Source organism: Pseudorasbora parva, chromosome 19 (genome assembly GCF_024679245.1).
Source record: "Pseudorasbora parva isolate DD20220531a chromosome 19, ASM2467924v1, whole genome shotgun sequence".
NCBI lineage: Eukaryota > Metazoa > Chordata > Actinopteri > Cypriniformes > Gobionidae > Pseudorasbora > Pseudorasbora parva.
The window spans coordinates 26,985,365-27,011,214 of NC_090190.1; the positions used below are offsets into that span (position 1 = coordinate 26,985,365).

The 25,850-nt window shown below is 40.9% G+C and overlaps 1 protein-coding gene across 2 annotated transcripts in view; it reads left to right on the forward strand.

Moving 5' to 3' along the window:
• The window catches only part of fkbp10a (FKBP prolyl isomerase 10a), a 201,174-nt gene that overhangs the window by 66,740 nt on the left and 108,584 nt on the right, over positions 1 to 25,850 (forward strand). For both annotated transcript variants that reach the window (XM_067425761.1, XM_067425762.1), the window contains 4 exons: positions 1,574 to 1,719; positions 16,169 to 16,358; positions 16,478 to 16,623; positions 17,178 to 17,367. In XM_067425761.1, coding sequence (XP_067281862.1) covers positions 1,574 to 1,719; positions 16,169 to 16,358; positions 16,478 to 16,623; positions 17,178 to 17,367 — 672 coding nt within the window. The remainder of the gene's footprint in view (positions 1 to 1,573; positions 1,720 to 16,168; positions 16,359 to 16,477; positions 16,624 to 17,177; positions 17,368 to 25,850) is intronic.

Genomic DNA, 25,850 nt, shown 5'->3' on the forward strand with positions numbered 1-25,850 from the left:
TGCTCTTCCTCTCTGACAAAATATTTAGTCTCAGAGGAATCTCCTCTGCAAACCGGCAGTCCAAAAGGTGTCTCAGAAAACAATATATGTGGCTTTAAAATGCATACAGATAATAAATGTTCATGATGACGAAGAACTGCAATGTCACGTGAGATTGACAAAACCAAACAGGTGATTTAGTTTTTGGCAAAGTATTCGAGGCCCAAGCTGTAAAGGTTCCGCCCTCTTCTGGCAAGCGGGGTGAGGAGCAATAACTGATTTATATAGAGAACAGGATTGCTCATGACACTGCTATATTAGTATTCCTCTCTGGCTCAGCGGCAATGCAGATCTGAATGTCTCTGTGTTTAAAATTATTTCCTGCCAGTGTTGTCATAAAATACAACAGTAGTTACGCATGTCGATCCCTTTTGACGGACTGAAATCTAAATTAGCCTATATTTCATCATTAAAACATAACTCAGAAACTAACTACGTTTCCTACTACTGTTTAGTTGCTTACAGATCGCTCACTCAGTTCTTGTAGCTAACGTCACCTTCTCCACCATCTAAGTTGAAATGAGTCATTTGACAAGGCTTCTAGTCAATTTGTTCAATGAATATACATTTTTGAGAACCAAAGTATGATTATTTTGCAGCGGTTGAGTAGTAAAGATGACACTGACTATTGTGGCTTCTACATAACTTTGTTTGGCTAAATAAATCGACTTTTAAATCAGTACTCTACTGTCAAACTATAACATTACTGTACAAACAACATATTTACGTGCTACCCAGTTTGTGATTCAAAGTTGAAAAGATATCATTGTATATTCATTGCCATGACAGATGGTATAGATGTGTTAGCTGTCATTGAGCAGCTGTGGAGTGAAACAGCCAATCAGAGAAGAACTCCACATTAATATTAATGAGCCTTCCAAATAAGGCAAAAACAGAGCATTACATCCTAGGGACAATTTCTAGGGTTTTAAATTAACCTGTAAAATTGTTTCTGGACAAATTTTGACCTTAAATAAGCCGCATACCCTCTATTTAGATATTAGAGAACAATTTAACATATTGTTTCAAATCATTCTAGGGCATCTTTTAAAGTTTCATTGACACAGGAGAATCACAGTGAGCGTTCCTGTTCGACTCTTATCTAATGCCATTAGCAACATATCTGCTCCATCGATCATTGTGCGAGCCCTCCCTGTCAAGCGGTCAAGCACTATCCCACGAGTGCTACAGCCTTTCACTCCACAATTCTTTAGAGGGGCTTTAGACTAACCTTACTCCGACTTCTTTGCTGTATTGCTGCTATCTGTTTTAAATTTTTTTTTTATTTTTTAAGAGAATACTTAAGGGTTTATTTGTTAAAACTGTACAAACATCTTCATTTTCTATAATGTTTTTAATCAAAAGTGTACAGTTATAAAAACAAAACAAAAAAAACAATTCCACTATGCCACTTGTTTTGATATTTTGATAAATTGTCCACTGTATTATGCAAGTATTATTATATGTAGGTAATTATGATTATTAATTTATTGTGTCTGTTGTTTTTTATAATCTCTGTAAATTATTTTCACAGCCATCTTCAAAACTCAACATACGACACATATGTGGGAGGGGGCAGTCTTATCAAAGGCATGGAGGAAGGCATTCTAGGAATGTGTGTTGGGGAGAGACGATCAATTATTATCCCACCATTTCTGGCTTATGATGACAAAGGATATGGTAAAATTATTGTTTTCATGATATACACTGCTCAAAAAAATAATAATGCAATTCTTAAATCACACATTGGATCTCAATTAATTAAATATTATTTTTCAATTAATTAAATATATTTATTATTTATATTAATCTTTATATACACATTCTATAATTTGTTCAGAACTAAATTTTGTAACAACAGTCAATGGAAAACCAAATTAATCAACACACTGGGGGCTGGATTCAAAATCATACCAAAAATCAATGTAAAAAAATATCTGATCCAACTTGCATGAAGTTGAGTGTGTATGGCCCCCATGTGCCTGTATGCACTCATAACAACATCTGGGTATGCTCCTGATGAGATGACAAATACTATCCTCTGTGACCTCCCAGACCTGGATCAGGGTGTTAAAGGAGAACTCGATCAACTAATCTTGATCGTTATACCTTTGTGAGTAAAGTCTATAGAAAAAAACCCATTGGTGCTTGCAACACAGAGTTGTTACAGTTAATGCCCAGAGCTCACACTCAGCTAAAATGGCATTTATGGGGGCATAAATTTAAAGGGTGTCTTTGTGCCTCTTAACAGACACAAAATGCAATTAAACTGTCTGTCCAACATGAAGAGAGCACTTACATGACCACGAGATGTGTTTAGCCACTAAGCCATTGTTTAAATTCATCTAAATAGTGTTTTAGATGGCTAGCTGTAGTCTCACGCTGAAGTCCCATGGGAACTCAGTTGTGGCCAGAAAAAGGTAAATAGTCCAGTTGGAAGGAGTGTTGTGTGTGATTTTATTACTGCACATCTTTCCTCAAGCCGCGTGTGCCCAAATGGAAGGATAAATAAAGTGTACATTACCTCCACAGTGGTTGCACCCGTTTTCAACCACGGAATAGCATTTTTCTTCAACTGACCCCGCTGTGTTGGCTGTGTTAGTTAGTCATCCTTGTGAAAGTGTTCGCTGCAAATTTTTGCTTTCTATTGCCACAATTCGGTAAGGCACAAACGCGAACCATTTTTTCCAACTGTGTGAGCCGATCATCACTCTAGTGATGTCCGGTTTGTGAATGAATCATTCTTTTTAGTGAACTGGTCGAATCAGTTCAACAAATCGGAATGAAACATTCTAAATGACTCGCATTTCAAATCAGCGCTGATCCCACAATTTACTTTAGTTACTCCTTTTCTGACATAAGTGACAGTCCCTCCAACTAGAAATAAACTAATATCTTGAATTGTATGTTGTAACTCCAACAGTTCACTTAACTGAGACATGTTTTGCTGAGAGAACTGATGAACTCAAAAGCAGCTGATACTGAGCATGCGTGTGTAACCGATCGTATAGCGGTTTTCGGATCAGCAGTACAGAATCGAAAACCATTTCTCTCGGACACGTTCGATACTGAGAACCGACGAGCCGATGAGCAGAGCAATGAGATCACTCTTCACACACACGACGCTACAACTGACTTTCCACGGGACTTCAGTGCAAGACTACAGCGAGCCATCTAAAACACTATTTAGGTGAATTTAAACAATGGCTAAGAGGCTAAACACATCTCGTTTTCATGCAAGGTGTTCATGCTAGACAGCCATTTTAATTGCATTTTGTGTCTGTTAAGAGGCACAAAGACACTTTTTACGTTTATGCCCCCATAACCGTTTTAGCTGAGTGGGAGCTCTGGGCATTAACTGTAACAAGCTCTGTGTTGCAAGCACCAATCCATTTTTTTTTCTTTTTCTTTTCTCTATAGACTCTACTCACAAAGGTATACCGATCAAGATTAACTTAAAAATTCCCCAGAGTTCTCCTTTAAAGGGGTGATGAATTAAGAAATCGACTTTCCCTTGAGCTTTTGATATATAAAAGGTCATGGTAATATACGATTATTCTGTAGGTTTCAGAGCTGAAAACTTCCTTGTTAGTCAAAAAAAAGCTTTTATAGACACCAGGCCCAGAAAACGATCGTGCGCTTCATCCTGATGTCATCTAGTGGCGAAACACCGCCTCTACAGAATAATAAGCACGTGTAATTCAGTAGCCCCGCCCACCAACTCATTGGATCACGCTAGCCAGCAGCAATTAACATTCTGAAGAAGATAGCAAGATATTGTGAAAGAACACAGTCTGCATAAGTGTCATTTGTATCCTAATATTAAGAATGTGTGATAATTCATTTATTTTTAATTTTTCCTACGTCCATGTAAGGCTACCTCATTGAAACGCTATCGCCTCCCGCATCACTTGTGTGTGTGTGTGTGTTTGTTCCGTGGTGTTTTTAGTTCTTTCTTTCGCTAGACCAACTATTGTTCGCTCTATTACAACTACAAATTAGACAAGCATGCATCTTATATCGCAGCCAATCAGCTTTCGTGTTATTGGCATGAGCCTCTTTCTGATCGTACCCCACAGACACATAAAACGGATTTTATTCTTCAGCTGAGTCTGACGGTTCTTGCAGTTCCGCGATCGTAAACGCGAAGGCGAATCTTTCTCACCATCTTGCATAATGACCAAATGAAAGTATAATATACACGATTGCACTAAATAGTTAAAAACAGTGATGTAAACTCCGAACTCTGATGTCAAGCTGCGTGTGTTTGCTGCCTGTCAGCGCTCGCGTGAGTGTATTGAATGTGTTATTACTATGCTCATTAGCCTAACGTTACTCTTGAACGATCAAATATACACATTATACATATGTCTATATCCTGATTTGAGTTAAAAAGTTTGGGACGTGTCAGTAAGTACTGGATCTGCACATTAGTAAGTTCTCAAATTGAAAGCAAACTAATATAGCTTAACAACAACACAAACGGGAAAACATCTCGGGTTATGTATGTAACCCTTGTTCCCTGAGAGGGAACGAGACACTGCGTCGTCGAGTGACGACACTCTGGGGAACGCCCCCGGCGTGACGGCTCTGAAGTATGAATGAAATCAGCCACCAATCCGATTGGTGCTACGTCATGACGTAGTAGGTGACGGCGTACGCGGAAGCTATAAGAAGGCGCCGTCTCATACAACAGACAGCCTTTGCGATTAAGCGAGTGCTCTACGTGAAGGTGTGGCGACGAGATGCAGTGTCTCGTTCCCTCTCAGGGAACAAGGGTTACATACGTAACCCGAGACGTTCCCTTTATCGAGGGAACTCGCACTGCGTCATCGAGTGACGACACTGGGGAACGAATACCCACTAGGCCACACCGAAACACGTCCGTCCTGGTGTGAAGCTGATACCTCAGGCACACTCTGGACGCGAGCACCCTGGCACCCGGCATAGCCGGGAGGTCCAGCTTATAAAAGCTTTGGGTGAAGGCAAATTGCCCACCCGATAAGCCGTGGCTATAGCCTGGAGGATCCAGTTACTGGTAGTCTGTTTCGCCGCAGGCAACCCTTTCTCCTCAGGAGAAAGCTCCTCAGAGCCTTGTAAACCACCAACATTTCCAGGCAATTGAAGTGCCAGGAAGAATGCTGGGGCCACCACAGACCTCTCATAAACCGGCTTTCCATGACCGCGCCCCAGCCCGTGAGGGAGGCATCTGTTGAAAGGATCTTCCTGCAACATGACGCTCCTAACACTGGCCCTTGGGACAGGAACCTGGGATTTTTCCATATGACGAGGGAACGGAGGCTTTTGCGCGTTAACCTGATCATACAGAAAACTTTTCCCCTCGAGGAGAACCACCTGGTCCCCAGCCACCACTGGATGGGCCTCATGTATAGCATGCCGAATGGAACCACGTTGGATGCTGCTGCCATGAGACCCAGCAGTCCCTGGAACTGCTTCACAGTGCAGCTGCCAAAAGAAGAACCCGATACTGGTACGCTCTGCCCCCAAAAGCGAACCTCAGGAACTTCCTGTGGGCAGGGAGGATAGGGATGTGGAAATATGTGTCCTTTAGATCTATCATGACGAACCAGTCCTCGAACTGGCTCTGACTCATGATGTCTGGAATAGTTCGCATCTTGAACCTGAATCTCCTCAGAGGCCGATACAAGTACCTTGGATCTATTATAGGACGCAACCTCCCCATCCTTCTTGGGAACAATGAAGCATGTTCCCTAACCTGCCTCTGGGCAGGGGGAACCACGGTCCAGACCACACCGTAGAATTCGGTGGTGGAATTCTGAACTGCAGTCGGTATCCCCTTCCCACTGTACACAGGGCCAGAGCAGAAATATTCGGGAGGCATAACCATGCGCCGAGATATTCCACTAGGGGAACCAACCTCTTGGGGTTGGTCTCTGGTACCCACCGAACCCCCTGCCCGACCCCCTGAAGCGGCCACCCGGCAGAGCTTAGTCGGGAAGGATTTTTGGTGCGCGAACACGATCGCTGCCCAGCTGCAGTCTTTCTAGAGGCGGCTAGAGCAGCATGCGTTCGCTGGAAGTCAATGTGGCCCGAGCGTCGTAGACGGCGGATCGCAGCATCGACTTCCAGAAAACTCCACAGGGGAGGTGACCTCGATCGCTCCCCGGGAGAGGGGCTATGAAAAAGCCCAGTGAACACAATTGGATGATAGGCTGATAATCTAACTCCTCAAAGTTAGATAAATCCCATTTAATTCCTAAGAATTAAATGCCCCTAATCAGCCCTCAAGTGAACATGGTCTGAATGATAGGCTGAATAAACATACCCACCTCCTCAAAGTCAGATAATGTTTAATTTTAATTCCTCAGAATTAATACAGCCCTAATCTCCAGACGATACTGTTGCCTCAGCAATGCGAGATTCAACTCGTTTACAACATATTTGGCTTTCATCCCTTGAGATGAAAGACCACAGGCGCGAGGCTGAAACACTCGAAAACCCACGACTATACGCTTTGAGATACTCAACGAACACAGCCAGCACCCTCAGAAGCTGACTGCACTCGCGCCAAACAGTATCACATGTGCACCGATGGTGTGTTCACTAATATTGCAGAGCGTAATCTACGCGCTGCCTCGGCAACGCGCGATTAAGCCTTGCACTATGACGAGCTCTCGACGAGCTCTCGTTTACTTCACTACCTCAATGCTGTGCGCGTCCGATTCCTCAGAATCAGACGGCTCGAGCATCGGGTTCTCCGACTCGGGGGAAAAAGCCGCAGCGGGGGCTTCCTCACGAGGCGGAAGAGCGTCTGAATCATCGTACAAGGATTGGGAAGATGCCTCAGCATGCCCGCCTCCCGTCGCGAGGGGGGGGGGGGGGGGGGGTGAAATGCTGTTTCGTGCATACTGAGCTTTTTACACTGTTAAAGACTTGGATTCCCATCCTAAACATAGACAAAGTTTCAAAAACTAATGTTGGACGTTTGATGGAGTATTTCTGTGTTAAAAATACTCCTTCCGGTTTCTCACAAGTTTCGGAGAGTTTTTTTCAAGAATGGCTCGACTTGATGTGAACAGAGCGGAAGGTCCTTGAATACGGGCTCTTCTCCAGGTAGGGCGCGCGCACACGTGACTAGAGCGAGAGGGGTTTCCATCAAAACACAGCGTTCAGAAGAGAGCCTCAAAACCAGTGTAGAAAATAGTCTTTTACTTATTAGTTATGATGTTTTTGAATGTAAATCCCACACAACAGTATAACAAATTTAAAAAGCCAGTTCATGACACCTTTAACATGTTATTTCCCCTCTTACACTGTTTTACACATTACTGTACAAGGTGCCTCCACACTGACTCTGTTTACATCGAACAACAATACTCTGATATTAATCTGATTAAGAAAATACTCTGATTAAGAGGCTACCATGTAAACAGCGATTTCTAATTACCTTAATCCGATTAAAGTCATAATCGAACTAAACGTAAATCGGATTAAGACATGTGGAGTATGCCTAGTTTAGTCGCATTATCGGCGAGCATTACAGACATGTACATACCTTAAAGGACAACTCCGGCGAATTTTTACGTTTATCTTGATCGTTATATTTTTGTGAGTACAGTCTATAGAAAAAAAACTAACTGGATTGGTGCTTGCAACACAGAGTTATTACAGTTAATGCCCAGAGCCCCCACTCAGCTAAAACAGCAGCTTTGGGGGCATAAACGTAAAGGGTGTCTTTGTGCCTCTTAACAGACACAAAATGCAATTAAAATGTCTGTTCAACATGAACAGGGCCCTTACATGACAATGAGATATGTTTAGCCACTTAGCCAGCTCAATGCTCCTCCCTCTATCTTATGGACAATCACTCTCTGTTTGATGCCCTTAAGTAAACAAAATGGGCCACTGAGAAATGACTGGAAATAAGCAGTATAAAAGAGCTCATACAGAATAAAAGGATAAAGAAGGTACTCTGGTCAGAGACAAAAAAATGAACTTGCTGATTGTCTTACCAAGAAGGGAGCTTCTGCTCTGTTGTTATTGAAAGTACTCTGCTACTGTGGATACTATGCTTAAAAAAGGGTACATCTGAAAAGACACTTGCAGTTGTATGTGCAACAACTGTTTTGTTTGTGGGAACTGTTTGACTTTGATATTTGCATTTTATATACTGTATATAACATTTTTTTTTATTTTATATAATTTCCATTCACGTCATTTGCACGTGTCATTCACGTCATTTAAATTTTAATTTTGAACTTTGAATAACCGCCCATATTAGTTTTCGAGTAGGCCTATTGTTTGAGCACCTGTGCACACGTTGAGCCAGAAGGAGCCATTGCTTAATCTGTCAGCATTACTACTTGTCAGTAATCAGTCAACTCGTTTGTACCACGATGCGAGTATCCCGCGTAGTTTTTACCCAGTATACCGCGACGCGAGTCTATGGTTTATTTTTATTTTTTCTTCACGTCGCGCCTCCCCTGTGGCTCTTTAAACCGCTGGTTTAAAGTATAGGGAGATTGTTAACATGTTATTTCCCCTCTACACTGTTCATTACGGTACAAGGTTCCTCTACACTGTTGAATACGGCACGGTGTGCCTGTGGGTTGGCACATGAGCAGTGTGTTTGTCTGCGTGCAGGTGATGGAAGTTGTGTAAAACTTTGCCGTGCACTTAATAAAGTTGTATGAACAATAAACGTTGTTTATTTTGAGTAACACAGTGCATCATTGAGCTCCTGGACAGTCTGTAGTTCTACTTGGCAGCTTTGGATGCTTTGTTACATAATGTTTGAGAGGTGCTCAATTGGATTAGGCCAGTCAATGGCATTAATAACCATGTTTGTCGGGCCAAAAGCGGGTGGGCTATTGCGTTCCAGGGCCAGTTGCGTTTCCATTGTCACTTCTGAGACTTGATCGGGGCCAATGGCCAGGTTTTGTTTATACGGCAGAATAAAATGATTTGTGGGACTCCCGCAAAACAGAAATATCTAAAAATAAAACATCTAAAAACACATTAATTGTCATTCATCTATTGTAAAAAAGTAAGAAAAACTAAAATACAGATTATTTTCAGGCACAAGCATAGACATAGTTCCAATTTATAACAATTTATATGTTTTTGGAGCATTGTGCAGTGTAGCCAATCACAGACATATGTGATGATATATTGAACGCAATGGCCAGTTAAATGCATTTAAAATAGAATCCACTCAAAGTGACTTTTTGTTCAGTGTTGAATTCTGCATGCTGGCAAATCCCGAGATTATAACAAGGAAAATGTGTAGACATTATACAAAAGATTAATATTGTAGTCAGCTTCACTGATAACAGAGCTTTGTGAGATTGCGCTTAACTGAGATGTCAGCTGTGGCAAGCAGTATGAGGCTGAGGGCCTCCAGCTTTTTAGGAATTTTTAAGGGACTGCACTTTGCCCTTATTCTGCCATGCCAAACCATGCACACACTTGCTTTTATATTAAATTAAATTAAACTATTTAATGGATGTACAGAATAAAATCTATTTATACATTTATGCGGGCAGGAGCGGGACAAAACGTGAATGTTGTGGAAGGGAGCGGGAGAAGGTAATGTATATTTCTGCGGGAACAGGGCAGAATCCTGCGGGAGTGGGCGAGAACGGGACTGAAAAATCCATACCACACAGGAATTTAGTTGGAGGTACAGCCTCATGCTACAGACAATGACAAGGACGATAACAAAACACAAAACTATAGACAAATCAGCCAGGAAGAATAAGGAGAGAACAATTGTCTATGTCTACTACCCGCAGAATCATTTTAATGGTTGTCTTGCAGTTGCCTTTCTAGTGCACCTGTTGTTACTTTCATTTGCACTAAAGCCTGTGAAACTGATTCACAGAATGATTGATATCCCTGAAGTTAATTTACTTGCTGTTATACTGTGGCGATTGAGTAATTAATTTTTTGAGCAGTGTATTTTGATTCATCTTCTTGACTCATTTATTATACATATTTTAAAGGTGGGGTAAGTGCTTTCTGGTAACCGTTGTTGTTATTTCAAATCACCAAAACAAACACGCCCCTGTAATATACTTGAATAACTGGAGGAGACGTCACAAGTTTAGGAACTTTACTGAAGTATCAGGCAGTGTAGAACGTACAACTTCATTCGGCCATAGCCGGAACTTAACTGCCCAAACACATATACAATCCCCCAGGGGGAAAAACCGGAACGCCCTCCCCCGTCTTGGGTCTCTTAAAGGAGCCTACTATGCAAAGGTTCGTCAATACATTACACCCCTTTCCCCCAGTCCACAAAATCTGAAAATCTTCTTGGAGGGCGATGCTCTCTTACAGGGTACCTCCGAGAAGGAGGAGGCTCAGGCAGGCCCTCAGCTCCCGTAAAGTCATCAACACCATGGTTTCTCGCCTCTAATGCCGGCGGCTGTAACTCAACCATTTCAGCTCCTGCAAGCTCTGACGGGGGAACAGTGTAGCCATCTGGCTCGGGCCTTGATTGGTCAGCCAAGGGTGCCACCCTGTTCAGCAGTTGGTCAACATGTCGTCTGTGCACCTGCCCATCGCCAGCCTTGACTTTGTAGGACAAGGGACCTGTGATGTCTACGATGATTCCCGGCATCCACTTAGAATCTCTGGTGTAACTTCTCATGAACACCAAGTCATTCTGTCTAAACTCTCTGACCGTGCCAGGGCATTTCTCAGCATTCAGCTCCTGCCTGCGGAGCATATCACCATCATGGTCAGGATGCAGACGATCCAGGGCAGTTGTAAGTCGACGGTTCATAAGCAACTCAGCAGGACTTTTTCCAGTTGCCGAATTTGGTGTGACATGCTGTGACAACAAGAAACGAGCAAGCCTGGTTTGCCATTCTCCCTTGGTGATGCGAGACAGGGCCTCCTTTGTTGTCTGCACCATGCGTTCAGCTTGACCATTTGAGCTTGGGTGATATGGTGCTGTAGTGACATGGCGAATGCTGTTCCGTTCTGCGAACTCTTTGAACTCTGCAGAGGTGAAAGCAGCACCATTGTCTGAGACTATGATGTCGGGCAAACCATGTGTTGCAAACAATAGTCTCAGTGCGTTAATGACGGCTGATGATGACATGGAACTCATCAGAGACACTTCCAGCCACTTGCTATGTGCATCAACCACAATGAGGAATATTTTGCCCTGAAAAGGGCCTGCAAAGTCAATATGCAGCCGGGACCATCTTTTTGTTGTCCACTCCCAAGGATGTACTTTTGCTTTAGGAGGTGCATGACGCGACTTCTGACACGTCTCACATGCCTTGACAGTCTCCTCTATATCTCGGTCCATGCCTGGCCACCACACATAACTCCTTGCGAGTCCCTTCATATGTACAATGCCCGGGTGCGCATCATGCAACATAGCAAGTACTTCTCTTCTTGCCGAACAAGGAACAACCACACGACTTCCCCAAAGCACACAATTTTTATGTGCCGAGAGTTCATGGCGGCGAGAAAAGAAAGGTCTGAACTGGCTATCCTCTATATCAGCCGGCCACCCATGCAGCACCCAGCGCAGTACTCGAGACATGACAGAGTCCTTAAGCGTCATTTTAGCGATTCGCTCAGCATGCATGGGGGCATCTGGCACCATTTCCAGTAGCAGTACTTCCAGGGGTGGTGGCGTAACCGCATCAGATGCTGGCAAGGGTAAGCGACTCAGGGCATCAGCATTGCCCATGTGTTTGCCTGGTCTGTAGCACAGTTCATAGTCGTAAGCTCCTATGATCAGACTCCAACGTAGCATCCGTGGTGAAAGGATGGCAGGCATTGGCTTGGAATGGTGTAGGAGTCCTAGCAGAGGTTTGTGGTCTGTAAAAATCATAAAATGGCGGCCTGCGAGATACTGGTGAAACTTCCTGACAGCAAAAACAACCGCCAATGCCTCCTTATCAATTTGGGCATAATTACGTTCAGTGGTGGTCATTGTTCTGGAAGCAAAGCAAACGGGCCGCTCCCCACCGTCACGTTCCATGTGGAACAATAAAGCTCCAAGCCCATATGGTGAGGCGTCGCAAACCACTGCCAGGGGTTTATTTTCATCATAATGCACCAGCACATCCTCCGTTTGTAGTAACTGTTTCGCCTCAGCATATGCCATCTTGTGCTTAACTCCCCACTGCCATGTGGCAGACTGGTCTAGAAGGCGATGCAATGGTTCCAGGACAGTGGCCTTATTTGGTAGAAAACAGCTGTAAAAGTTAAGCAGCCCCAAGAATGCCTGAAGTTCTGTTTTGTTCCGTGGGGGCGGAGCTTTTTGGATAGCTTCTACCTTTTCACGGGTTGGTTTGATGCCATCCTTATCCACTCGAAACCCCAAAAACTCCACTTGTGTAGCTGCAAAAATGCTTTTCTCTTTCTTTAGTCGCATCCCAGCTTCAGCAAAGCACTTCAGTACGGCCCGTAGCCGTGCGTTGTGTTCTTCTATGGTTTTGCCTGAAATTAGGATGTCATCCAGGTATGGCTGGACCCCTGGAATTCCTGCGAGCAAGGTGTCCATAAATCTTTGAAATATTGAGACTGCTGTTGACACCCCAAATTGCAACCTTCGAGCTCGGAACAGCCCACGGTGAGTATTAACAGTTAGCAAGTCAGCTGAATCGTCATCCAATGGAAGCTGCTGATAAGCTTGTTTCAGATCAAGTTTAGTGAAAACTACTCCTCCAGCTAGCTTTGAGAACAGTTCAGATGCTGTGGGTATAGGGTACACGTCAGGCTTAACAGCTGTATTCACAGTACAGCGGTAATCACCGCAGATCCTCAGGCCTCCATCTTTTTTTGCTACCACAACTATAGGCGTTGCCCACTTTGCATGCCGAACAGGTTCAAAAATGCCTTGAGTGACTAATTTGTCCAATTCCTCGTCAAGCTGCGGTCGTAAAGCAAAAGGAACTGGGCGGGCCTTGAAGAAACGTGGAGTAACTGTGGAGTCAATATCAATAGAGATCGGGGGGGTCCGGCAAACCCCAATGTCCTGAAAAACCTCTGAATATTCAGTCAAAATGTCGTCTATCGACTGCAGCTGTACCCTGTGTACTCCTTCGACTGATATTCCTAAAGCATCAAACCAGTCCCGTCCCAACAGACTAGTGCCCTGGCCCTGAATGACAAACAGGGGTAGTGTATTTTGCGTCCCCTTGTATATTACTTCCACAAATATTTTGCCTTTCACTTCCAAGGTTGCCTGTGACCACTGCTTTAGTATTCCACTGTTTGCATGCATTTCAGGGGGTTGAAAAGGCCACAACGAGTGATAAGTATGCTCACTAATCAAGGAGCATGCAGCTCCTGAATCCACTTCCATTGTGTGTGCTTGTTTGTTCAATATAACAGTGGCCAGATACGGCTTCTGCCCCCCTTGTTTTGATTTTGTAGTGGTGCTGTACACAGAGTAATCATTCTGTTCTTTATGAGTTATAACGTTTGTATGCCGCTCTGCTGTTGTGTTGTCTGCCTCCTTGTCCGTACCATGTCTAGTCTTTGTTAAACACACACGAGCTATGTGCCCTCTTTTTTTACAGTAATGGCATACCGCTGCGGAAAACCTACAGGTTTGTGGAGTATGCTGACTGCCACATCTGAAACATGGTTTGTCACGTCTCTGATTTTCACTAGGAACTGTTGTCTTGTGTACTGATGCATGTGCATGGGCTGCAAAATGAACATCGTCCTCCTGCAGTGATTCGTTTTGCTGCTGACGAAGTAGGCGAGCATTTAACAGTGCTGTTTCAGCAGCTAGTGCCTTTTCCTCTGCCTCTTTAAATGTGAGTGTGGGTTCAGCCAGTAGGCGTCGCTGTAGCGTTTCATCCAGAGCCCCACACACTATTCTATCACGTAGCATGGCTTCTAACTGGTCTCCGAAAGCACAGTGCACAGACAATCGTCGAAGCTCAGCAATGTAGTTAGAGATGCTTTGATTAGGTTTCTGCTTACAATTGTGAAAATGAAACCGTTGAACAATCTCTGACGGCGCTGGGCTGTAATGGCGTTTAAGGGCAGCGACAATGTTTGCATAGGTCACAGTAGACGGTTGTGTCGGGGCCAGCACTGAACGTAAAGTGGAATATGTTTTTGCCCCACAGACACTGAGCAGCACGGAACGTTTCTTCGCATCGTCCTCGATGTCATTTGCATGAAAAAAACATTCCAGTCTTTCTACGTATTCCTCAAAAGAGTGTCTTGAGCATTCATCAAACTCTTCTATACGGCCGAGTGTAGTCATTTTCGTTTCGAGATGGCAGACAAAGCACGTTCACTATAACAGGCACACACACAAAAAAAACTTATCTGCACATAGTTGGTTCGAGTCCACTCGTCGCCAGTGTAATATACTTGAATAACTGGAGGAGACGTCACAAGTTTAGGAACTTTACTGAAGTATCAGGCAGTGTAGAACGTACAACTTCATTCGGCCATAGCCGGAACTTAACTGCCCAAACACATATACAATCCCCCAGGGGGAAAAACCGGAACGCCCTCCCCCGTCTTGGGTCTCTTAAAGGAGCCTACTATGCAAAGGTTCGTCAATACATTACACCCCTACCCCCAAAAGGTTCTAAGCCGTATTTTGATAGCTCCGCCCCACACATACATAACCCAGGCAACGACTATGGCAGAATCTGTGTATTACTAATCCAGGTCGAATATTCAATGAAAAAGTGAATATCCATCTCAAAAACACAAACCATTCTCATGAACAACTCGATAGAACACAAGCTGACAGTCCAACTAATGAACATATAACAATTATGACCAGATTAGAGTTTTAGCGATCACAAAACACAAGCAGTTATCATGACAACTCAAAAGTACACAAACACGATAGTCCAACTAACGAACATATTACAGTTATGACCGGATAAGGGTTATATAAATCATGAAAAGAGAAAACAAACATATATTAGGAGTATAGTATCTTACTTGTTGGACACATTTTGTGACCGGACGCTTGAAACAGACAGTGAGGAGATTTAGATGCTTCATACGGTGTGGAAATGAATGGGTCTTTATCATCACTGAAGTGAGCCACAATACGATCGCAAATGGACAAACAAGTGAACATGACACATGAGCATATTCAAGCAAAAGCCAGCATATATTAGTTATCGGCTAATGTCCTGTGTGACTCGTGTGTTTTGAATAATGATGTGCACTGAGCCTCTCTTCTCACCATCAATACAGTAGACACGCCCCTTACCTTCTGATTGGCTATAAGTTTGTTATTGTACACGGCCCGAGTCCGTTTTGTAAAACGGTTTTGAAATAACACTTACCCCACCTTTAAAGGGTTAGTCCACCCAAAAATGAAATTTATGTAATTAATGACTCACCCTAATGTCGTTCCACACCTGTAAGACCTCTGTTCATCTTCGGAACACAGTTTAAGATATTTTATATTTAGTCTGAAAGGTTTTCTGTTCCTTCATGAAAGTGTATATATACTATACTGTCCATGTCCAGAAAGGTAATAAAAACATAATCAAAGTAGTCCATATGTGACATCAGTTGGTTAATTAGAACCTTTTGAAGCATCAAAAATACATTTTGGTTTTTAAAAAAAAAATATCTACGACTTTAATTAGCATTGTCTTCTTTTCCGAGTTTGTTTTCAATCCTTAAATAAAGATTCGAACGGTAATGAATCAGTGTATTGATTCATGATTCAGATTGCCAATGTCGCGTGATTTCAGCAGTTTGACACGTGATCCGAATCATGAATCAAAACGCTAATTCATAACTGTTCAAATCTTTATTTGAGATATGGTGTGCATACACTTTAATTGAAGGAACAGAAAAGCTCTCGAACTAATATAAAATATCTTAAACTGTGTTCCAAAGATGAACTGAGGTCTTACAGGTGTGGAACAACATTAGGGTGAGTCATTAATGACATAAATTTCATTTTTGGGTGAACTAACACTTTAACTTTATTATGCATATTATATTTACCTTATGTATAATTCATACTGCACAATAATAAAGTATGAGTATATGTGACAACATTTTCAAAAAGTGTAATATTTTTATACAGTGGATATAAAGTCTACACACCACTAAAACAGATGTTTTATTTTTTATAGCCAGTTTTTGTAACGTAAAAAATTAACATCTTTAGGTACAAAGGTCCCTCCATATGCAACTGTAATTTTTGATGTGCTACTGGTGGACGTATTTAATGTGAAGGATGATGTGAATGTGGAGGTTCAAAAGATTCCACAGCCATGTAGGAGAAAGACAGTGGTGGGAGATTTCATACGTTACCATTATAATGGAACATTTCAAGATGGCACTGTCTTCGATTCCAGGTGAGTCTTTCATCTGGAAAATGAATAATTTTACACAAGGAGTATTGCACATGTTTGTTGTGAAGTGTTTAAAGCGCAGTGTCAAGTGCTGTTAAAAAAAGCTTTTTTTTCATCCCTAGTTATTCTCGAAACAGCACTTACAACACCTTTATTGGCATGGGTTATGTGATTGCTGGCATGGACAAAGCCCTGCAGGGGGTATGTGTGGGTGAGTGGAGACGAGTAACTGTGCCGCCTCATCTGGCCTATGGAGAAAATGGATCAGGTGATTTTTTTTTTTAGAAAGAAAAAGCACTTTATATAATGTAATTACTATTAACATAAGCACGGTAACATGTTTAATATTGTTTAATCATTTTAAACCCAATATTATTTATTTGGAAAAATTACAGGATACGTTCTTGTGTTCAAGTATGTTGGTTTGCGATTTCAGTTTAGTTTCATGTTTTAACATTCAAAATGTACTCAATTTCTAATTGTAGTTTTGTTTTTATATGTGGCAGTACTGATCGGTTTATCTGTATATAAAAACTCTCATTAGGCTTAAAATAAGGCAATGGAAAAGGCATAGAGATATTTCATATGTTTTTACCAGACCTGAAAGTATCTTCGATTTTGGCATTTTATTTTTGTTAACTTCCATTATATATCATATTGTAGGATAAATAATGTTGTAATATCAACATTATACAAATGGCTCAATTTGGCTTTCTTTTTTCTTCTTTTTAATTAGAATAAGACTCATGTTAGAATACTGCATTATTCAATGTGCAACAGAATTTTTCTCACCTGCTCTATTCTTCATGAACATGTTCTTAGGTGAGCTGATCCCAGGATCTGCCGTACTCATTTTTGACCTACACATCATTGACTTTCACAACCCTAAAGACCAAGTGGACATCAAAGTGACCTACAAACCAGTTGACTGCAACCTGACAAGTTCTGCAAATGACCTGATTTTATACCGCTACAACTGCTCTTTGCTGGATGGCACGCGACTTTACTCTTCGTAAGTGCTCTCCATTTGCAACTTGTGGTTATTTATTAATTTAACAAGTTGACTATATGGTCAAGCAAGGCCTGTGGCTAGTATAACATCTAACATGACAGCTTTTGGGATCTCTGCAAATTACCCTAAACAGTAAGTATTAGCTCCTGAGGCGGTCTTTTACATTTACATTTGATAATTTAGCAAATGCTTTTATCCAAAGCAACGTACAAAAAGGGGAGCGCAATAGAAGCAACGAAAGAAAGAAGGGCGAGCACCTGCAAGTGCTGTAAGAAGTCTCAGTTAATCGAGCATAGTACACCATTTTTTTACACAAACAAACAAACAAACAAACAAACAAACAAACAAACAAACAAACAAACAAACAGAAAATTTAATTGAATAGTTAAGTGCTAGTCTTTATTGGTCAGGTGCAGTTGAAAATAATGTGTCTTAAGATGCTTTTTGAAAATGGCAGATCATTCCACCAGGTGGGAATGGTCCAGGAAAAGGTCAGTGAGAGTGATTTCATGCCTCTTTGGGATGGCACCACGAGGCGTCGTTCACTTGCAGATTGCAAGCTTCTGGAGGGTGTGTAAGTCTGAACAAGCGAGCCTAGGTATATTGGTGCAGAGCCAGTGGTTGCTTTGTAGGGGAGCACCAGTGTCTTGAATTTGATGTGAGTGGCCATTGGCAGCCAGTGCAGTCTAATGAAGAGAGGCCTGACATGCGCTCTTGTTAAAGACCACCCTCACCGCTGCATTCTTGATAAGTTGCAAGGGTTTGATAGTGCATGTTGGAAGGCCAGCTAGAAGAGCAATACAATAGTCCAGCCTGGAAAAAACAAGAGCTTGGACCAGGAGTTGTGTGGCCTGTTTTGATAGGAAGGGTCTAATCTTTCTAATGTTGTAAAAGGCAAATCTGCAGGACCGGGCTGTTGCAGTAATGTGGTCAGTGAAGTTTTACTGGTCAACAATCACAACTCCAAGGTTCCTGGCTGTCCTGGAAGGAGTTATGGTTGATGAACCGAGCTGAATGGAGAAATTTTGATGAAGTGCTGGCTTGGTTGAGACAACAAGTCATTTCGTCTTTGCAAGATTAAGTTGAAGGTGATGCTCCTTTATCCAGGCAGAAATGGACCTACCTGAGGTAGGACCTACCTGAGAGGTACGATCTGAACCACTCGAGTGCAGTACCTGAGATACCCATCTTCTTAAGAGTTGACAGGATGATCTTGTGGTTAACTGTGTCAAAAGCAGCAGATAGATCCAGCAAGATGAGTGCTGAGGATTTGGAATCTGCTTTTGCCAGTCTCAGTGCCTCAGTAACCGAGAGCAGGGCAGTCTCAGTCGAGTGGCAGCTTTTGAAGCCGGATTGGTTGTTGTCCAGGAGGTTGTTCTGTTCAAGAAACATAGAGAGTAGATTGAACACAACTCACTCAACTGTCTTTGCAATAAAAGGCTGAAGGGATACTGGTCTGTAGTTTTCTAAAAGTGCAGGATTCAGAGAGGAATTCTTAAGCAGTGGGGTTACCCAAGCCTGCTTAAATGCTGTGGGACAAAGGAGAGAGGAGAATGTTTTGAAGAGTGTGCGAGAGTCAGAGCAATTGTTGATTTTGTTGTGGTAGTAGAAGAAGAAGAAGAATTCATTTGTAGAGAAAGAAGAGATAAGAGACTGATACAAGGTAAGGTCAGTAGAGTTTTTAGATAGTCCAGAACGATGTTCACCGAGAACATCAGAGAGCCAGGGGATATAGGGGGTGGAGCGAGCTGGTCTGGATGAAAGGGGGCAAAAGCTGTCTAAGGAAGATGTTAAAGTGGAGCACAGAGTGTCAGTAGCACTGTTAGTGTCCAGTTCTGAGAACTGAGCAGGTGGAGGAAGTGAAGATGAAACCATAGTGGATAGGCAAGAGGGAGAGAGAGCGAGCATATGTTACGCCTGAAAGCTAATCTGCGGAGGAGTGTGTGTTGTAGTGACTGGACCACATATATTAATAAATTAAATTAGCTCAATAGGGAATTATGGAGATTAATATTTAATTATTTATTATTAATCATAACTGGTTATAATCAAACAATAAATCTTCGAATCACCCAATAGGACATACCTAACCTAGGTATTTAAGCAATATAAATTTGGTTAACAACAATGGATTGCAATTAACCAATATATATTAAATCATTACAGAATAACCTTTAAAGAATTAATTCAAAACTCATCTGATCCGTTCTTTTAACGAATGATCAGTACAATCTCTGATCAACTCTCAAAGCTTTTATTCTTTCCACACAAATCTTCGGGAAGGTTACTTCTCTGGCCATACACTCTTAGAAGAAAAGGTTCTATCGACGCTACGTATTTGGAACCCTTAAAAGGTTATACATAGAAGTATAGTTGAGTATACTCCAAAGTCCCTTTTATGCTAAAAGGGTTCAATAATGACAAGAAAGAACCCTTTGGGCACTTAAAAAGGATTCTGTATAGAACACTGCAACAAAAAAAGGCATTTCTTATCAAACAAAAAAATGCATTTCTTATCTTAGCAAAAACTCTCTTAATTTTGAGTTATTTTTCCCAAGATAAGACAATTAATTTTGATTGTCTAGTAAATACTTCTTATTTTAAGAATGTTTAGATGTTTAGACTAGAAACAAGACAAAAATACTAAGTAAAAAAAGCATTTTTTGCAGTGAACCTTTTAGGGGTTCCAACTACGTAGCGCCGATAGAACCTTTTCTTCTAAGAGTGTAAAGAATAACTTTCCGAGCTATTGGGATATTAGTAAATTATTCAAAGATAATCATGAGAGCTGTAGCTAGATCTGGACATTAAAGTGACTTATGTCTTGTGAGCAGTAACAATGACAATTAAACATGGATACAATGGTTTTAATAATTGATACTACGAATACATACGACTAGATAAAGAATACATGTATATACAGAATAGCAACAGGTAACGAAATAGGAGAGAAAGAGAAAAGGCAAGCAGTATGGCAATTTCACAACAAGCAACCCCAGAGAGCCATCAATGGATAATATCACCTTCAAAAGGGGTACCAAATCTTAAAACGCATCTATAGCTCGATAGAATTTTTACTTGCATGGGCTTCTTTGTGCTGAGTATAAATGGATGTGTGCAAGGCCTCTCAGAGCGTCTCTCGTTCGGAGTTCGTGTTTCTGTTCCGCGGGAAGTTTGAAAGTTGCTTAGGAGCGAGTGTCGTTGCCGAAAAGGAGGAAGAGGAGATCGTCTCGTTCAAGTTGGTAAGTTGACTGAGCAACGATATGCTGGTGTTACTGTCCTTTAAAGGTGCAGTACATACGCCCATCTTTTCCTGAGATGGCCAATCATGGGTAGGAGTTTTAGGCGGGAGAGAAGTTTCTTTGTCTCCATTTACGACTCCATTTGCCTAATTTACGACGGTATCAAAACTGGTACATTTGTACTCCAAATGGTGGTAAACAAAATGCGATGCATTTCATAATCACATACTATGCACCATCGTTTCAGGACGAGAGAGAGGAATGCGTTAATATCAAACACTGTATGGCTGGGAGATATTAAAGCAGAGATACATTCTCAAAACATGAATACAAGCATTTAAAATGAACTTACATTGTTCGTTTAATCATGGTTAGGTTGGTATGACCTAAGGAGCATGCATACACACAAAGATACATCATATACAGTCTATAATAGTCTTAATTAAAACTTCATAAGGAAAGTGTGTGTGTGTGTGTGGGGGTCTGTGTATTGGGAGAATCTTCGGCGTCTCTCTGTCTGAGAGAATGTGAGGGGGGAACAGGGTTCAAGTCATGTGACCAGATAACAATCTGATTGAAGTTGTCACAGTTTTCCAAAGATGCTGCCTGTCTCATTTCAATTCGGTCACAAACCTGTCTAAGATGTCACTTGCCCAGACTCGTTGGCATCGGGCCCCTAATTTATATGTGGCTAAAAGCTATCCACCCTAAACCTCAGAATTGACTCATCTTTGATCCTGATGTGAGAGAGACCACAGACGCTACAGTGTTGTGTCTGGAGTCAGTATGAGGTTAAGAGCGATAAGAAAGTGGTCTGAGGTGTGCAGTGGAGTAACTAAAGTGTTGTCCGTGGAGCAGTAGCGTGTGTAGACAAGGTCTAATTGGTTACCTGATTTGTAAGTAGCCATAGTAGATACTAACTTAAGGTCAAATGAGGTCAGTAGAGATCCCAGATAGCAGACAAACAGTGAATCAGCGTTGAATCAATGTTAATGCATCAACTAAAATATAATTGAATCAATGTTGAGATTTAACATTGATTTTTCATCAGGATTGCACCATGAAATAGTTATTTCAACAATGAAAAATAGATCAAGATGGGCTTAAAATCACTAGTTTTTCAACTAAAATTAAATCACTTATTTAACACTGAATCAACATTGAATCAATAATGCATCAATCAAAATGTTATTGTATCAGTATTAAAATTTAACATTGATTTTTCATCAGATTTGCACTGTGAAATAAAGTTATTTCGACTATGAAAAATAGATCAATCTTGCTTTATGTACAGCAGGATGCTATGCCAGTTAATAGTCTCTTTATTTTATTCCATTCAATCAGAGACTATATATGGCTGCAATCGATATGATTTTGTATCAAAAAGTCACTCAAAGTAAACACCATCCTTCAGTTTACATGCAAATGTATTTATTTATGCCCCACAGTTACAAGAGGAAATCACACATTGACTTAAAACAATTACATCTAAATTTATAACAAATGAGAAGAGCCTGGAAAAACATGACAACCTGCATCTGCAAAATGGAAGTAAATACAAATGGAAACTCGCTAAAAAAGACAGTACTGCTGAAAGAAGAAATAATGAAATACTCTCAGCGGCGTAAGGGAGCCAGTTTTGCACCGTCCCAGCAAAGATGAACTCTGATGCCTCGTTTTTATCAGCATTCACTTGTAAGGCATCTACAACAACAAGAAGTTAGTAAATATTTGAAAATGTGAATAAATATACATTAAAAATGTAAGCTAGCTACTACAAAATGAAGTGCGAAGAGTGTTATTGTATTAAATAGTAAATAAATAAAGTGTGAAAGTGAAACAAGTAAATTAATGATGAAGTAGCTAAATTAATAAAAGAGGAGGATAGGCTACACAGTGGTTTGGAAGAGATTATCCATTTACAACACCAACTGGAGTCGCAACATTTGCTAAATGTCTGCAGTTTGATATAGCTGCCTACAAGAACTTAAGATCTCACTATTTTCGTTTTCTTTATTGCTGCATTAAAGGGTTACTTCAGCGATTAGCATATGGCTTTGTATCAGTAGAAACCCTGGAGTATATTCAAATGATTGTGCTTTCCCCCCTTATATCCCCCTGAGACAAGAGATTTATGCATTTTATTTCTGGAAAAATTCCTCCTATGATGCAAATTGACGATATTTGCATCATAGGAGGAATGTATGGAATAAGGCTAAAGACTACAGCCAGCAGAGGGATCCATTTCCGCATGTTTTGAACTCGCGCATGGGGGGTGGGAGATTACACTCAGCTCGCAGGGAGAGCTCAGCAGGCAGCTGCAGGCACTCATTTAAACGGAGCTATGGTGAGCAATGTAAGTGTTTTAACTTCTCAAATTAATTTCTATGAAAGTTAAGCTTGCAAAGGCATGAACTGAAAAGCGCCAAACTGAACTCGCGTTGTGAATGTATGCCGCGAGTGTAGTCGCGATTACCTCAGCTCTCATCACAAGCTCATTTCTCTCATAGTGTGATCAGTGCTATGATACTCGCGCGGTGACTCACTCATTATATTTAACAGACATGTTCAGGTTTTAATTGTAGTGTCTTCAACTCAGTCACAGTAATCCAGTAGGTGGCTTTGGGAATGGCCTAACAGGGCAGCGAAGCATTCTGGGAATTGTAGTCTTTCATCCCCATGAGACAAAAATACATTTTCTGTCTTTCCTCAGTCTAGAAGGCACCAAATTCAAAAATAATTTCACATTTCTACTACATTGATGACCCAGTTTAAATACAGATTCATCTTCCCAGCGCTGAAGTACCCCTTTAAAGATTAAATTGGAATGATGTAATAGTGACCTGCTCTTGTGATATCTCACAGCTGAAGAAGAGTTACGAGCTGTTTGGATTTCCCCTCACCACACCATTAGGACAATCAGTTTGCAGTTCTGCTCCAGCTGTGAGATACTCTCACGAGTGGCGACCAAATGCCAGAAATGTATCTAAACGTTCGATCGCCTCTCGTTTCTACACTGGACCACATTTTAGTATCAAAATGATTATTAATCTGTGCATGCAACGCCAACGAGTAAAATGTGCATTTGTGGTTCCGGTACCGCGCATGCATTTATTGACTAGTTTTTGAGTCGATCTTATATCGTCTCAAAATCCAAATGAATAAAATAGAATAAATTCTCAAGTCAATGAATGCATGCGCGGCACCGTTTCCACAAATGCACATCTTCGTTGCTCGCACAGATAACGTTCAGTTGGGAACACTAAAATTATGATCCAAGTTATTCAACTAAATATACAAATTAAATTTATTAATTAGGTAATAATTATATTATTTAATTATATTTTTTAATTAACATATTTAATTCTATAAACTATCCAAATCAAACTAGCCAATAGATAATTGTTGCAATTTTGTCTTGTTTAACACTGTGAATCTTGATCATCCCAAGGCACACAAAAAAACTAACAAAAAATTGTTGCACAAGTCAAAATTCGGTTTGGAAATCGGACTAAAATCACAAAGTATGCCAATCTTAAGAAATAAAGATGAATAAAAATATTATAGGGTTTGGTGAAAAACAAACTGAAACTCAGTGTATTAAGATTATCCTAACTATTGGTTGTGTACGAGGGCATTCACGTACGAGGGCAGGACTCTATTAACATCACAGTTCACTTTGACGCCACTGGAAGCCACCAGGCTAGCAAAAAGCTAACACGTGGTAGTGATTTAGATTAAAAGCTATTGATGTCAACGTTAACTTGATGGGCTATTATAAACAATATATGGTGATGAGTAAGTTATATTTAGCAGTATAGATAACAAAGGAAATATATCAAATAAAGGTTCAAATGCAGCTATACAGATCTACAAACACTGACTACGTTTACATGGACAACAATACTCCAATATTAATCTGATTAAGACAATACTCTGATTAAGAGGCTACCATGTAGACAGTGATTTCTAATGACCTTAATCTGATTAAAGTCATAATCTAACTAAACATAAATCAGATGAAGACATGTGGAGTATGCCTATATTAGTCACATTATCGGAGAGCATTACAGACATGTACACACCTTAATCTAACTATTAACGTCTTGTTGGAGATTTTGCTGCATTTTGTGACAGGACACATAACGTTACGCACAACAGGGAAGTGCAGAGCGGAGGCTTTGTGATTTCGAGCCTCTGCCCTTTTTTAAAACGAATAAAAAGTGCCCTTCTCAACAATCATTGATAATATTGTGGCCAATAAAACAGAATTGGAATTATAATTAATATAACAAAGTGTAGAAAACAGTAACAAATGGCAGAAAATTCCCATTTATCTTTTACGTATCTGTCAGTCTGAAATGAAGTTGCCATAACGCATTGCTATGGGCGGTGTGTGTTTTGCTTGAGTGTTCATTCTGAACACTGCGTCCTCTCTCTATTTTTTTTCTTTTTGTTGTAATTATTATGCTCATTGTAAAAGTAAAATAAGTTTGTATCTGTAATCCCAAACGGCAGGAAAAACAATCCAAACAGTCACGATTTTTAAACCTTTTCAATCAATAATCAAAGCTATTCTTATAAATTTTGGCTGTCAATAAGGAGGAAAGAGAGGCAGTGTCTCTTAAAAAAAAACAGAAAGAGACAATACATATTACAAAAATAAATTAACATAAATGTATATAAAACATTATAAAAACTAGTGTTTTTTATACCTCTTAATGTAAAGTAACACTGTCCAACAGCGACACCCGCAAGTGAAGTTACAGCGGGTTTCCTGAGCCCATAAAATTAACAGACCTGCCAAAGTCATGCTATGATTGGATGTTGGAGAACATAGCGTGGCATGGGGATGTAATGACTTAATAAAAGTAAAGCGGGTAGCCCCTCATGGATGACTGCCTGCACACATACAACAAAATGCAATAATGCATTTACAGTTCCTGAAAAACTTAGTTTTGCAAATTTGGTTGTAAAAAACAGTCTGTCATAGAGTCTGCATGCTGCGATTAAGTGTGTGCGCAAAAACTGGCAGGCTGTGCTGGTGCCATGGAGACGGGAAGCATGAGGTATATTAATTCCATTTTTACAACATAGCTTACAAACACTGCGCAAAATAATGTCTTTTAATTCGTTTCTATGTCCATCAATCAAACAGTTGCTGGCTAGGCATTGACTGGCTTTATCCAACAAAAATCATGGGCGCTTTGACAGACAGATTTCGCAGCCAGTAACATGCTC